The sequence below is a fragment of the Hyaena hyaena genome, unplaced genomic scaffold (assembly GCF_003009895.1).
Source record: "Hyaena hyaena isolate Hyena2069 unplaced genomic scaffold, ASM300989v1 scaffold_119, whole genome shotgun sequence".
Taxonomy (NCBI): Eukaryota; Metazoa; Chordata; class Mammalia; order Carnivora; family Hyaenidae; genus Hyaena; species Hyaena hyaena.
The window spans coordinates 2,507,492-2,522,483 of NW_024080750.1; the positions used below are offsets into that span (position 1 = coordinate 2,507,492).

General features: G+C 53.4%; 1 protein-coding gene across 3 annotated transcripts in view; it reads right to left on the minus strand.

Annotated features, from left to right (window-relative positions):
* Window positions 1-2,247: 2,247 nt before the first annotated feature.
* The window catches only part of RTF2 (replication termination factor 2), a 39,636-nt gene continuing 26,891 nt past the window's right edge, over window positions 2,248-14,992 (minus strand). The window contains exons 6-9 of one of the 3 annotated variants that reach the window (XM_039236866.1): window positions 6,195-6,308; window positions 3,943-3,997; window positions 3,739-3,828; window positions 2,248-2,655 (exon numbers count right to left, since the gene is read on the minus strand). In XM_039236866.1, coding sequence (XP_039092797.1) covers window positions 2,477-2,655; window positions 3,739-3,828; window positions 3,943-3,997; window positions 6,195-6,308 — 438 coding nt within the window. In that variant the 3' untranslated portion in view covers window positions 2,248-2,476. Of the gene's footprint in view, window positions 2,656-3,732; window positions 3,829-3,942; window positions 3,998-6,194; window positions 6,309-14,992 lie in introns of all 3 variants that reach the window. The other 2 variants (XM_039236865.1, XM_039236864.1) reach the window with 2 other exon arrangements.

Consider the following 14,992-nt stretch of genomic DNA (forward strand, 5'->3'; position numbering starts at 1 on the left):
GTTTTGTCCCGTGCTGCTTCTGTTACATGGAAATACTTCTGGATGTTTGCTGACAGGAATCACACGGTTTTGGTTTGTCTCCTGGTCAAAGTCTAAAGCACTTTTCAGTAGGCAAGCAGACGAGATATAAGATCTTTAACGTTTATTTATTTTTGAGAGAGAAGGAGACAGAGCACGAGTGGAGGAGGGGCAGACAGAGAGAGAAGCCACAGAATCTGAAACAGGCTCCAGGCTCTGAGCTGTCAGCACAGAGCCCGACACGGGGCTCGAACCCATGAACCGCGAGATCATGATCTGAGCCGAAGTCAGATGCTGAACAGACTGAGCCCCCCAGGCGCCCTCAGATCTTTGAGCCCAAATGCTCTCTGGGTCAGAAGGCAGGAGGAGGTTCATGGTGTTGACTGGCGGTCTTCTCAGTTCACTCTGGGGGAGGCTTTAACTTTAGTTCTTGGAAATAGAAGAGTTAAAGAACTTGGAGATTTCCCCTCCCAGGTCCCTCCTGGCTAGAAAAGTGGCCGGGTCAGGGTCAGGCAGAGGCATGAGGAACCTGCAGACGTCCCTCCCTCTCTGTCCCTCCCTCTCTGGCCGCCGGCCCTGGCCTGGGGGGGCGGGGGGCGGGAGGCTCCTGATGACTTATTCGTGGGAGACAAAGGAACTGATTCGCAAGCTGTGGCCACGTGTGCAGTGCTGTGGGAAGGCACCGTGGTCACCAGCCCCTCTCTGTGGGTCACCGAGTCCCAGGAGATTAAGACCATCAGGTGCTCAGCTCTTCAGGTGAGCGCTCAGGACCACGGTGGCCCCGAGCAGGGAGCCTGCGTCCAGCTGGGCCCAGGGGGACCTGGTCACACTGTTCCCCGCCTCAAGCAGGGGCAAGGGCCGCTCCTCGGGCCTACGAGGACTCAATGCCTTGCCGGACATTCAAGGAAGCTCCAGGCTCTTCTCTGGGGGCTGCAGGGCTCCCTGGGAGGGGGATGCGGGGATGGCTCAGGGAGGAGCTGCTGAGTAGGCAGAGGCCAGAGGCAGGTGGGGGGAGAGGCCGAGGCCCCGAGGGGCGGGGGGGGGGGGGGGGGGTGGAGGGCGGGAGGGAATGACCTGCAGAGCTGGGATGGGACCCTGATGGAGGGGCAGCAGGCTAAGATGCTCGAGTTCTGATGCCGGGGACACTGTGACCGGGTCACTGGGAAAAACTGGACATAGTCAAAATAATCGCTGCAGAATAAAATTAAGGCTGAAATGAGGGGAACCCAAGTTGGCAAAAATAACGGCCGTCAATGTAAAACGCCTCGTGATGAGTGAGGCCGTAATTAGTGACACTTGACTAAAAAGACCAATGGACAAGTTTTCCTCGTGAGATGAGAAAACGCCTCGTGATAAAGAAGTCTTTGCCAAATAAAAAAGGTGCTGATTGTTATAGTAGCAGAAGGAGAACAAGCCATAAATAACTAGGAAATGGATTATTACCTGGGCTCTAGGGAGCACGGGAAAGGCAAAGAAGACGGGAAATGCACGTTTGTTCTAGAAAAGTCCGCGACAAAAACTCACCGACGTTAATGGATTCTGCGGAAAATGCTTCTCTGTTCATAGAATGGATGCGCCAGGGGCCGAACTTGCCACTACGCAGAGGCTGAGAACTTGGGGACAGAACCCCCTCCCCGGGCCTCCATCAGCTTCCTCCCCCAGCTCGGTTCTCTGCTTTTTAATGGAAGCCAGGCCCTGGGTCGGCTGTGAGGAGCCAGCCAATGGCACCCACACCACAACCAGCTCCAGAAGGCCGCGCCGAGACCCAGAGGGACAGCCCTCTCCTCACCCGCGGTCTCAGGGGAAGGTTCAGTGACAGCAGTCAACACAGAGCACAGGTACAAGGTAAAAGGCACCAATTTTACACAGAATTCCCGTCTTCCTCTGAGGGAAAGGAATTCGTAGGACATGGGGTCACTCTGATCACCATCAGCAGAAAGGCTGCAGCGTCCCCACCAGAACCGTGCAGACAGAGGAGAGAGAACGCAGCAGAGAGGAAGGGCAGACTTGTCACCTGGCCGGCAAAGCGTCCGGTGTCCTACCAACTCCCTTCTGTCTGAACCTGCCCCAAACCCTGCAGGGTGAGGCCCGCACTGACCAGCACCCGCAAACACGGCTGCGGGTACAGTGCGTTACAACTTGCCTCTTCCTTATAAAGGTCCGTTTCACTGGCCTGTTTAACCACTAACTATTAGCCACTTTAGTCAAAATGAGCCAAGCACACACCCGTCAGGGATCTGGAGTCTTTAATCATGTTCAGCACGGAAGGCGCAGCCCACGTGTCTCTCTGGGCAGTGGGGGGCCAGGCGCATCTGCAGGGGGAGCGAGCGCGGGGCCTGTGGGAGGGGCGGGCAGGTGCGGCTGCGGCCACTCTGCGAATCCGGGTGCCGCACAAGCGAGGGTGACCTCACAACCACGGGCACACGGGGGGCCGGCAGAGCCCAGGGGACCCCGGGACTCAGAAGCAGTAGGACGTGTGGGTGACCCAGTGGGCCGACTCCTCCTTGGGGCGCTTGGCAGAGCTGTGGGAGGTGAAAAGGGACTTGTACGCCTCGGACTCTTCACTGTCCGCAATGCGCCTCTTTGTGGCTCCACACACAGGCTTCTTGACTTTTCCAGAAGAGCTCCCGTTTGCTGCTGCAAGAACGAAAAGTCAGATTCGTCAGGGTCGGAACTACAGGTCACTTCCCGCACCACACTCTTTTTTTTTTTTTTACAAATCCGCACCACACTCTTAAAAAGGAAAGGAGTCTGTTCATCTGGGGAATCTGCCGCCGCCTCTCTGGGGATAAATGTGGAAGCACGACTGCCCGCTCCTAGACAGACGGAGCTACCAGACTTACATCTGTCATGTGGCACCACACCATGACCATGGCTGCTGCTCAGCTCTGGCCCAGCCCCGTGAATGATGCATAAGAGATCATCCTCACCAGGGGGCGCCATCCGCAGCTTTCACGGGGGCAGGAACGGAAGTGCCAACGGGCTGGGCCACCTACGGCAGGCCAGGTGGCCACTACGTGTAAGTGGGGACTGGGATCCAGGAACCGCTGTGGATGCCACTTACAGCACAAGATGACACATTCTTTTACCTAGTAATCAATCGGCGTTTCTTTTTTTGTGGAATAAGTATTTTCTCTTAAAGGTAGCGAGGAGAAACGCACTGAATTCCGGACTATGTGCCAAATAGCCCTTTGAGATTTGGCCAAGAGGCAGGGGACGAGCTGGCTCTGAACATCACACTTGGTGCACATAAAACCCGAGCCTGGGGGCGCCTGGGGGGCTCAGCGGGTTGAGTGTACGACTTTGGCTCAGGTCATGATCTTGCAGTTTGTGAGTTCGAGCCCCAGGTCGGGCTCTGTGCTGACAGCTCGGAGCCTGGAGCCTGCTTCGGGTTCTGTGGCTCCCTCTGTCTCTACCCCCTGAGCCCCAGGACACGACCCAGCGTCTGCAGTCGGGCTGCTCCCTGTGCAGCCTCGGTACTGTGGCACCAAAGGCACACTGAACAAGAAGACAATTGGCAAGTACACCAGCCTCCATCGGGCAGAGCCCGGGCTAGAGGGGCTGTCTCTTCGCCTCTAGGAGAAGCTCAATGAACTACTCAGAAACATGACCCGGTACGCCCTTGAGCTTCCCATTTGCTCCAGTGAAGACAGTGACCTAAGCAGCCAGTGAGCAGCTTCCTGCACGGCTCCCCACTGTCTCACCAGGACCCACCTGTACCTCTGGGAGCCGAGCTGGCTTTCTTCTCTCTGGAATCTAGGCTGGTTTCTTCAGGTTTCCCGGTCTTCACTTTCGATGGTCCTGGGGATTCTATTAAAAAAGAAGAAAAAAGAAAAAGAAAAAAAAGGTCAGACAAAATAAAAAACAAAAGTATTTTAAAGGAACAGCTTTTTGCCCAAGTAAGGACGTTTTCAAGGGTCTTACCTTCACTGACATCTGGTTTTGAGACAGACTCTACCGCTTTGGGTTTCTTTGCTTTCTGTAAAGAGAAAGGGCAGACGAGAGCTGTGCGCAGACTCCCTGCATTCTGGCAGATGTGTGGTTGTGCGCCGGACAGGCCACTGCAAGTCATGGAGGGGCGGTGCGCACCCCGGAGATGTGTCGGAAACCATATCCGTTCCGCGAGTTTCCAGCTATGTGCTCCTGCCTCGTTCGGGAACGCAGCTGAAGACACCTGCCTAGTTCTCGACTTATAATATTCCAGAAATCACATTCTCACAAGTCTTAGACCCAGGTTTTAGCGATGACACCGCTAAGGGTGACTACAAATAACAAAGTAGAGATGGGACCTCATGTCCCCGCAACAGAAACACAGACTGGATCTAACCCGTACCAGTGACTTCATCAAAGCTGTCAACCTGCTTTGATAGTTGTTTGTTTAACTATGAAGACTTGAGGCTGAGGGCACCTGGCTGGCTCAGTCAGAGACTAAGACTTTCGGTCTTGGGGTCATGGGTTCGAGCCCATACTGGGTGTAGAGATTACTAAAGTAAATACACTTAAAAAAAGACTTGAGGCTATACTAAAAGGCACGTTGGCCAAATCTCCTAAACTCTGGATTACGTCAGATTTTTAGGCACTAAAGTTCTGTCCCTTAAAATAACTATATTGGTCAACAGGAATTTAAAAAAGGAAAGTGACCATTCTAAAATCACACAGGTGTGTGAGAACTGACTCGGTGACAGAAAACACAAACAGAACTGTTTACTGAGAATCTCAAATGCCATTGTCCTGAGTATCCAGAAGGTGGCACCACAGGCACACTACCTAATTACTTCAGAAGGCTCCCATCAGTAGAAAACGTGAAAAAAAGACCTTCCTCGGGCACCGGCCTTGAACCTGTAATATACACAGGCAGAGGGACTTATAATGCTTGTGCAAAATGTAAAAATGTCTGGTAACCGTCAAAGCCCGTCAAAGCCGTCTCCAGGCTTCTGCATTCTCGCTTTGCTCCCTTGATAACGAAACCCCAGTAATTCAGACACCAATGCAGCACACATGCCCAGAGCCCCGTCCTCCACCGGGATGAAAACGGCTCTGAGAAATCTGTTGTGACCGCATCACTGGTAAATGCCACCACACAGGGGTTTCCCCGTGATTCTATGCACTCAGGACGGCGCTAATTCTCTTAACCCTTCAAGCATTCCTCTGAGTTCTAATCACAAAAGTTCTCCCGCACTTACCATGAACCTTAGTTTTTCATTGTTTTATTTTTAACCTTTTAATTAACAATTTTTTAAAGTTTATTTTTATTTTTTTAGTAATCTCTCCACCCAGCGTGCGGCTTGAGCTCATGACCTCGAGATCAAGAGCCACATGCACCACCAACCGGGCCAGCCAGGTGTCCCCCGCTTATTTTCTGTAAAGAATGAAACTTGCTATTGGCGAGCAGCAGTGGGGATCATGGCAAACACCTTGTGACATGATGCCATGTACTGGTGGCTGTGGCACGGCCGGCGCCTTGGGGACCTCGGAGCTGATGAACTGCTTTCAGCCCAGTCCTTTACGGCAGGTCCGCAAGCAAGGAGTCCGCTGCTGGCGGAACGTGATTCTAGCCCAGGGCCACGAAACCGAGCCTTCACAGGGCACATCCAGCCAGGGCTCCAGATGCCACTGCAGAGCCGCAGTGCCACTCCCGCCCAGTCCCCCCACCAAGGGCACAGGGAGGTCGGGGGGCTCCGGTTGTGAGGAGGCTGCTTAGTTCCCTGCGTCCTGCGGGGGGGCGGATGGCAGGCTCCCAGGGCCGGGCCCCCCGCCCAGTACCTCTGGGGGACTCCTGGGACCTGCACACCTGGGCAGCACGGGCTCTCCCGACGTGCGGTAATGGTGATTTTCTGCTTCTAGTTTATAAGCTCTGAACACCCAGCACGACTCTTCCATCAGTGCCAGCTCAGGGGCTGTGTGGCTGCCCCCACCTCGGGCATGACCTTGTGGGCCCTTGCCCCTCTCGGCGACGCCTGTCTTACAAAGGAGCTCTCGCCACCCCAGGTCGCCGAGGAAGCTGGGTGACGGAGAGCAGAGACGCCCCGCCTGCACTGTGAGCCCTGACAGGAGCCACCTTGACCCCCGCCCGCCCGCCAGGGGCCAGCAACACAGCTCGGGGGGTTGCAACGGGGCCCGGAGCCGAGGCGGCCGAAGCCTCCGGACGGTGAGGGGCAGACACGAGGGGAAATTACCTTTCCCAGCTTCGCCCTCAGCCTCCTCTCCTCCATCCTTCCCTTCAGCGTCTCCACATCCTCCTTGGTGCCGTTGAGCACGATGATGTCGTCGTCCTGGAAGGCGGCCCCGCACTGCGGAGGGCGAAGAACAGAGAACCTTCTGTCACCCCGCGGAGGCCAGCTCTCCCTTGCCCAACAGCCGCTCTGCAAACACTCGGGAAATTCCCAAAGTGTCTTTGAGTCCAAGCTCTGCCCTGGCAAGTCCTGCATGTGGAGCCAGCGTGGTGGGCCCAGGAGGGCCAGTGTCTGGGACCCCAGATTTCAGTTAAGGTCCCCACCACCTCCTGTGTCAGGCTGTCTGTCTTCCCCGCAGGCCCAATCTGGGTGTGCGGGAAGGCCGCGATCACAGACACCAGCCCGCGGTGGGCATTCAGGAAACGTCTGTGTAAGGAATCACCAGCACTATTTATTGCGCACCTGCTGCCGGTTCGTCTCACGATGACTAATTTCCTAAGAGCCCGTGACGGGCCGCGCGGGGCTGAGCACTGCCCGGAAGGGAAGAAGCCCGCAGCTTCCCTCCCAGACGGAGCCGAGGGCTGTGAACCTGACCTTGCATCAGCATCTCCGGGCCTGATGGGACCCCAGGCCGGTGTCCTATTCAGGAGGTCTAGGGTGGGGCCCAATAACCCGCATTTCTCATGTTTTCTCAGGTGATGCGCTGCTGCCTGTGGGAACCCTGCTGTGAGAAGCCTGCTCTAGGGTCCAGGAAGAGGGCCAGGAAGAGGGGAAACGGCTCGGTCCCAGCAGGAGGGGAGGGACCTGTCTGGAGGCACAGGCCGCTGCCCACTGTTGTCCCCACAGGGGGTCTGCTGGGGAGCCCGCCCTGCTCGGGCGAGGGTCCCAGCCAGCATGGGCTCTGCTGTGTCCTCTTCCCCTTACTGTGGGTCCCCAGGAGGCTGAGACACGCCGGTGGCTTCTCTGGGCCTCAGGTGCCACATCTGTTAAATGGGGAGTAGAACGAACTCCCACCGCGCTCCGGGCTGAGGCAGGAGTTGGGGGTAACAACGCAGGGCATTTAGCACAGGGCTGGGCACCCAACAGTCAGCCACCATCAGCTCAGCCGCGGCCGCAGCTGCGTGTCCTCCTGCGGGACAGCCGCCCGCGCAGACCCCGCCCCGTCCCAGGACGCGTGTCCGTCTCTAACGAGCTTCCCTGGGAGAAACCTTGCACGGGTGTGGCTGCATCCGCTTTGCTGGGGAAGGTGCCCTCTCACGGAGGGGACAGCACGGGCTCCTCCCGACTCTGCCTGAGTCTCTGTCCCTTACCGCCTGGTGAAGCCACTTTACCGGCCGGCCGGCGGGTGTGTGAGCCGTGCGCACGAGCCTGTGCTGACCTGGAGCTCCTGCCGGAACAGGAGCAACGGCCGCCCTGCTGCGCCCAGAATCTCTTTCAGGGCACACGCCCTCCGCACAAGACACGACACGAAGCGCCCTTCTTAGAAGCTGCCAGCCCTCCCGGCACCTCCCGACACCCAGGGGCCAGTCAGCCCGTGCCGAGCCCTCCGCCGCCCGAGCTGCTCACGCATGTGCTGCCCCCTCCCAAGCCCACCGCACAGGAGCCTGGGAAATGTCAGGACTGAGGAGACCCTCCACTGGCCCCCAAGTCGTGAGGTGGAGGCCGCGGAGAAGTCACAGCGGCCTCGGAAGGGCAGGGGCTTGCTTTCCGCCATCGTTGCAGGGAGGCCTCCAGGCTCTGCAGGAGCCCCCGGGAAGCCCCACACCGTGGGAGATTTGGGGAGAGCCTTCTCGTGGGGGGTCTCCTCCTTGGGTGGGGAATGAAAAGGGAGCCACAGGAAGAATCAGGCGGCAGGTGCGGCCCAGTGGGGCTGGGGTGTCAATAACCCTTGCGAGAGCACAAAGGAGGCAGAAGGGAGTCCCCGTCTGGCCTGCCCCTCGCCCCCCCCCCCCGCCCGCCCTGCTCCGGGCTTCGTGCAGCTGCTCTCCACCATTCCTCGGCACCCCCTCTCCTGGCGCGCTGGCAGTTAACCATCTCTTTCTTTCACATGTGACCGGTTGTCTAGATAGGACTGGGACCCCATGTGCAAACAGTTGGGGGGGGGGTGCCCAGAGTTGTATTTTTAAAGTTGAATTAGCCGCTAACAACAGAAAGTAGAGAACCTCTCGTACTAAAAACCTTGCTTTCTCTCCCAAATCCAAAATATCCACTAACACCAAACCCATCCTCTCAAGGCCTCAACTGCTGGGACCGAGCAGGGCTGCCCCCTGGAGCCAGGCACGTGACCCTCCATGGGCTACAGGCCCTGTCACTGGCTCTTGGTGCATGCCTGACCCTGGCAGGCTCCTGCCTGACCCCAGGAACTTGGGCAAGTTGTCTATGCCCTGGGGGCAAGTGAAGCCAGAACAAAGAGATTTCCATCCACTGTGGCTGTGGCTCTTCTCTGGGGACTGAAGGGGTGAGGGAGGGTCACTTTCAAAAGGGGGGGGAGTTGCAACGACACAGCTGGCCCAAAGGGACTGACTCACTCTCTGCTTATAAAGTAACACATACTGTAAGTAAAAAGCTCCCATATCTTCCTGCAAATGCAGTTTTCTTTTTGTTTTTTGTTTTTTGTTTTTTTGAGAGAGACAGACAGAGCACAAGCTGGGGAGGGGCAGAGAGAGAGGGAGACAGAGAATCAGAAGCAGGCTCCAGGCTCCCTGTCGTCAGCACAGAGCCCGACGTGGGGCCTGAACTCGTGAACCATGAGATCATGACCTGAACTGAAGTCAGATGCTTAATCGACTGAGCCACCCAGGTGCCCCTGCAAATGCATTTTTCTATGTGTACATCTACTGCACAGCTGAAATCATGTATTTTATTTTTTTAAGTTTGTTTATTTTGAGAGAGAAAGAGAGAGAGCAGAGGAGGGCCAGAGAGGGAGGGAGAGAAAGAAAATCTCAAGCAGGCTCTGCACTGTCAGTACAGAGCCCAAAATGGGGCTCGAACTCACAAACTGTGGGATCATGACCTGAGCCAAAACTGAGAGTGGGATGCTCAACTGACTGAGCCACCCAGGCGCCCCAATGATGTATTTATCTTAAATCTGCTTGCTTTTATCACTTATAACTTAGGTGTCCAAAAAATGGGGGAAAATGGTTAAATGAATCTTAATGCATTCTCAGAAAGAAGAGCAGATAGAGTTTCTGACAATGTAGAAAGTGCTTTGTGCTACAAGAAAAAGACTACAAATTGTATAACCAGATGACAGATTTTTTTTTTTTTTTAACAGGACTGGGGAAAAAAGCCAGTATGGAAGCGCCAAGGGAGCGGTAGTGGAATCACAGGCAACATGCTCCTCTACCTGTATGATTAGGTCGTGAACAAATGGAAGAGTGGTTTCTTTTTTTTTTTTTTTTAAATATTTTTATTTCTAGGAGAGAGAGAGATCGAGACAGCGTGAGCAGGGGAGGGTCAGAGAGAGAGGGAGATACAGACTCTGAAATAGGCTCCAGGCTCTGAGCTGGCAGTCAGCCCAGAGCCCGACGCGGGGCTCGAACCCACGAACCGCGAGATCATGACCCAAGCGAAAGTCGGCCGCTTAACCGACTAAGCCACCCAGGCGCCCCGGAAGAGTGGTTTCTCAGTCACTGGTCTTCAAACAGCATTTGCACCCAACAGCCGACAGCGGGCGTCTGGCCCAGAAACCCCACTGCGGGGCTTGCTTGGCCTCCAGCACAGAAGCCTGTCTCCTGCGCAGGCATACTTCAGTGCATGCAATAAATGAACATGTGCCTGTGTGTGTACGCTGACTTTTAAATATTCACTTCTGACTGAGTGTCAAGCTCAAATGTCGGGATACGTGCAAGAGGAGAAGGAGCTACGGTGCACGGTTTGTATCTCTCGGTGTCACTTTTTTTTACTGTTTCTTTTTCACACACTGAGCTGACTGAAGACATGCGACATCCAAGGGACAGTGGCGAGTCTCCCCCAGTAGAAGTCATTCCTTCATTACTGGGTGGGGAGGGGGGCGCGGACAGAGGATCTGAAGCGGACTCTGTGCTGACAGCAGAGAGACCGATGCAGGGCTGGAGCTCACGAACTTCGAGACCATGACCTGAGCCGAAGGCGGACGCCTAACTGAGCCGCCCAGGTGCCTCGGCTTCCCTACTCTTAATAAGTCTGTCTGTCCGCAGTTAGCCTGAGAGCGAGCAGCGAGTGAGAGGGGCCTTTACACCAGAGAAGGCAAAGGCGCTAAGGGCGCGTCCCCAGCAGCTGCGATGAGAACAGAGGTGTCACTGTGAGCAGCCCCGCCCCTGGAGGACAGGTCGCACAGCGCACTTGTGTCCCTGAACTCAGGCCCCCTGGAGGGCGGGGCTGAAACACCAGTGCTACTCAGGAAGCAAACAAGGTTTTTAAATGACTTTCATTTATCTCTTTGATGAAAAAGGATCAGCTAACTAAACTTGGCCTCCTGTTTTTAAAAGCCTTTGTGGACTCTGACCCATGACAGCCAGGACTCCATCGGGCTCTCAGAACCAGCATCACTGCTGCCCTTCTCTGGGACCAGGCGCTGACGGCTGTGGTCTCAGGCGGCGACCCAGTCCTGAAGCAAAAGTGACTCTTTTCCAATCTACAGCTCAGAACCAATAAGAATAAAAATCCTCCAGGGACGAAAGGCTAATAAAACCTGCCAAGCAACTCTGTTCGTGTGATTTAAGCGGGAGCCACGGGAAGAGAAAACCCAGGCGGGTCTCCTTGGAAAAGGAGCACAGCTTCTGGGAAACACTGCATTAGCTCCGCACGGGTCACGGATGGCAGACGCTGAGCAGGTACATTCTTAAAATGTTTTTCTTTGCCTCTTTTATGGTTTTAAAACAGAAAGACTGGAACATCAGTAACCTTTTTAGGGGCACCCAGTGGGCTCATCATTAGAGCGTGTGACTCGATCTCAGGCTCATGAGTTCAAGCCCCATGTTGGGTGTGGAACTTTCTTAAAAAAAAAAAAAAAAAAGGAATATCAGTATTATTTTTACTTTTTTTTGTTTTGTTTTTTTATTTCTAGGAGAGAGAGAGACACACAGCGTGAGCAGGGGAGGGTCAGAGAGAGAGGGAGTCACAGACTGAAACAGGCTCCAGACTCTTAGCTGGCAGTCAGCACAGAGCCCGACGCGGGGCTCGAACCCACGAACCGCGAGATCATGACCTAAGCGAAAGTCGGACGCTTAACCGACTAAGCCACCCAGGTGCCCCTACTTTTTGAGAGAATGTGTGAGCAGCGGAGAGGGGCAGAGAGAGAGAGAGACAGAGACAGAGAATCCCAGAAGGCTCTACACTCACAGCGTGGAGCTGACACAGGGCTCAAACACAACTGTGAGATCATGACCTGAGCCAAAATCAAGAGTTGGGCGCTCAACTGCCTGAGACCCCCAGGCGCCCCTCAGTCGCAGTCTTCAGTGCAGATGTAGCAGGCATCTTTTTCCCGCAAACAGTCCTTACTCTTTGGTTCAGCCAAAGACAGCAAAAGTGGAATATTTTCCAGAATGAGATGAGATTTTTAAATTTAAGATGCCACCACCTGCTCTTTCCTCATGCGGGAGGTAAGAAGTGAGTAAGCCTCAAGGCCACGTCCAAATTCTCAGGCCTCATCCTGTACCCAAACATACTAATGATACTTCTGTTGTGGTTCTGAGTAGGGTGCCCTATGATGGAGTTTTCCTCTTTGTAGCAAAGCGGCTGAAAAGGGTGTGCGTGTTGTGACTCAGACACCTACATTACTGGCGGGTCGGATGGTATTCGAATTCAAAGTCGGCCTAGTATCATAAGCTGGGACCGTCTAAGAAACCGAACACTCTAACTTGGGTGTAGGCATCATTCTGAGCCCAACAAAAATAAATAACAGACAGCATATTCTCACTGCTGTGGCTCGAGTGACTTTTTGAAGACAAACCTGCAGTAAATGGAGAGTGCGGAGCATCCATGGTCTTGGGGGTCAGCGCTGAGCACCCCATTCCTACTCAGGCAGAGCCCCTCCCCTGGCTAGGCTCGGTGGGGAACTCAGTCCATCTGATCCCACACCCCGCCCCCAGGACCCCATCGTGAGTCCAGCAAATGGAGACCAAGTCATTTAACCTGTGTACGCTAATGTTAGTGCTCTAAAACAGTAATATTCTAGAACACACAGCAAACTACTTTAAGTGCATCTTTAAACATGCCCATTCATTATCTGTTCACTCACAGAAATGAACTCTTAAAAAAAAAAAAAAGCATAAAAGACTTAGTTTATACAGGGTGTCAACTTTTCAACAAAGAAAAGTCTTTGTTATTATCTTTTTAAGTTTTTTTTTTAAATGTTTTATTTATTTCTAGCAGAGAGAGAGAGAGAGAGACAGTGTGAGCAGGGGAGGGTCAGAGAGAGAGGGAGTCACAGACTGAAACAGGCTCCAGGCTCTGAGCTGGCAGTCAGCACAGAGCCCGACGCGGGGCTCGAACCCACGAACAGCGAGATCATGACCTGAGCCGAAGTCAATGCTCAACCGACTGCGCCCCCAGGCACCACCCCCTCCCTGAAAAGTCTTTATAACAAATTGAATCTTGTCCTAACAAATTCAAAATGACTCCCCTTACAGGAGGTGCTCCAGTTCTAACACAGGACACCAGACCCATGCTGCTGACTTTTGTTTCTGGCTGTTAAGGCTCACTGTGGGGTGGGGAAGGGGGGACTGTGGATGAACAAAGAAGAGAAGAAAAAAAATGTACCCTCCTGGCCCAGTAATTAGGGGAGTAATGTGTTTTGAAACAATCCCTTGGATGTATTCTATGCTCGGGCAAAAACATAAACAGCAACACAAGTCCGTCTGAGAACTGGGACTAAAAATCCCGTTATCACGTAGCTTCTAGCACTGTGTAAGGGAAAACCGTGTAAACCCTGTCCTTGACCACAACTTTGGTAATGACTTCTACAGGGGAGCCTCGCCACTACCCGTTGGATGTTGTATGTTTTCAGTCAGCTCAGTGTGTGATCTTCACAACACCACGGTGTGCGAGCTATTCCAGAATGTGCACCCTGAGCACGTTCTGCTGACGCTGCCTGCCACGGGCTCTAGTGACGGAGGGCTGAGGGGCTGAGGGTACGGAGGGCTCAGGAAGGAGGATTTAAGTAACCGACAGGGAGCTCTTTCTACACACATGACAGTAAGTTTAGGAGCCGCCCGTGACTTTAGTGACACATGAGGAAACAGTACCGGACACTAAACATGGGTCTGGTCTCAACAAAGAACCTTTGTGTCCACTCCAGAAAATGCAAGGGTAACTGCCACTCTTTCTTAAAGCCTTTAAAATAAATACATATTATAAAAACATTTTTTAAAGTGTATTTATTTTTAATTTACTATTTCCTTTTTATTTTTATTTTTTTAATTTAATTTTTTTTTTTTACAAATAGTTTATTGTCAAAAGTGTATTTATTTTTGAGAGAGACAGAGACAGAGCGTGAGCGGGGAGGGGCAGAGAGAGCGGCAGACACAGAATCTGAACAGGCTCCAGGCTCCGAGCTGTCAGCACAGAGCCCGATGCAGGGATTGAATTCATGAACTGTGAAATCATGACCTGAGCTGAAGTTGGATACTTAACCAACTGAGCCACTCAGGTGCCCCCAAATAAATAAATATCTTAAATATAATTTTGTGTGGAGAAAAAAAGTGGTTCAGAAAGCAGTGAGACTGCACTTTTTAATGAGCTGCATGTTACCCACACTTGAAAAGCACCACTTACATGTCTTGGAAATTAGTTCAGTGGGAGAAAAGTCACATGTTAACAATTACATTTTCATTATGGCAACAAAAGTGGACTCCACGTTAAAGACAAAACCGCTACAAGCTGCCAAGAATTGAGGCTGGGAAATGTTAGCCAAACTGACGAGGCAAGCCCCCACTTAAAGAGGAACCGCTGGCACCGCCCCCCCCCCCCCAAAGAGCTGATGGGGATTTCCAGGGTCCCCCCCTCTGCTGGGTGCTGTGTTGGAGCCACAGCAGTGGGTTCCCAGGCCTCCACCTGGGAGGCTGGCCTGACTGCCTCAAAGAGCTTGTGGTGAAGCGGTGACAACACAGCCATCTGCTGGGGACCCTGGCCCCGCTGCACGGGGCACCTCGAGCACAGTGATCTCTCAGGCCCGGTGGGACGGCGAGCGGGAAGGCGGATCTAACTGGACCCCTGTGAACACAGCACTAGCACCAGGAGGCAGGAAAGGTGGCAGACGAACACAGGCCGGCCACCGTCCCTGTCTCTGGAGAGGGGACATAGCCACTTAGCCTGGTGTCACCCAAAGCACAAGGGATTCCACACAGGACCTGTCTTCCTTCAATTATCATAAACTGTTGAACACATCTAACTCCCTGTGGCAGAGCCACAGTCTACACGGGGCGTAATCTGTCGGCAGAGTGAGGCTAACAACATTTCTATGATGAAACCAGAATGTGTGACTTTAACCACAAGCCTAGAAAGAAAACCAAAGATGGCAAAAGCCAAAAAACCCCCAAAACCTCCTTTCCACACTAAACATAATAAACTATGGCACATGGTTTCCCTTTAACCAAAAAAACAAAGGGGGGGGGGGGAGAGCAGAAGGAGAGGGAGGAGGAGAAAGAGACAGAGAACCTCAAACAGGCTTTATGCTCAGTGAGGAGCCTGACATGCGGCTCAATCCCATGACACTGGGATCATGACCTGAGCTGCAATCAAGCATTGGATGCTGACCCAGGCGCCCCAAGCAAAATTATTAAAAGTAGTTAAAAGCTTTATTTTAATTTCATTTCAAGAAG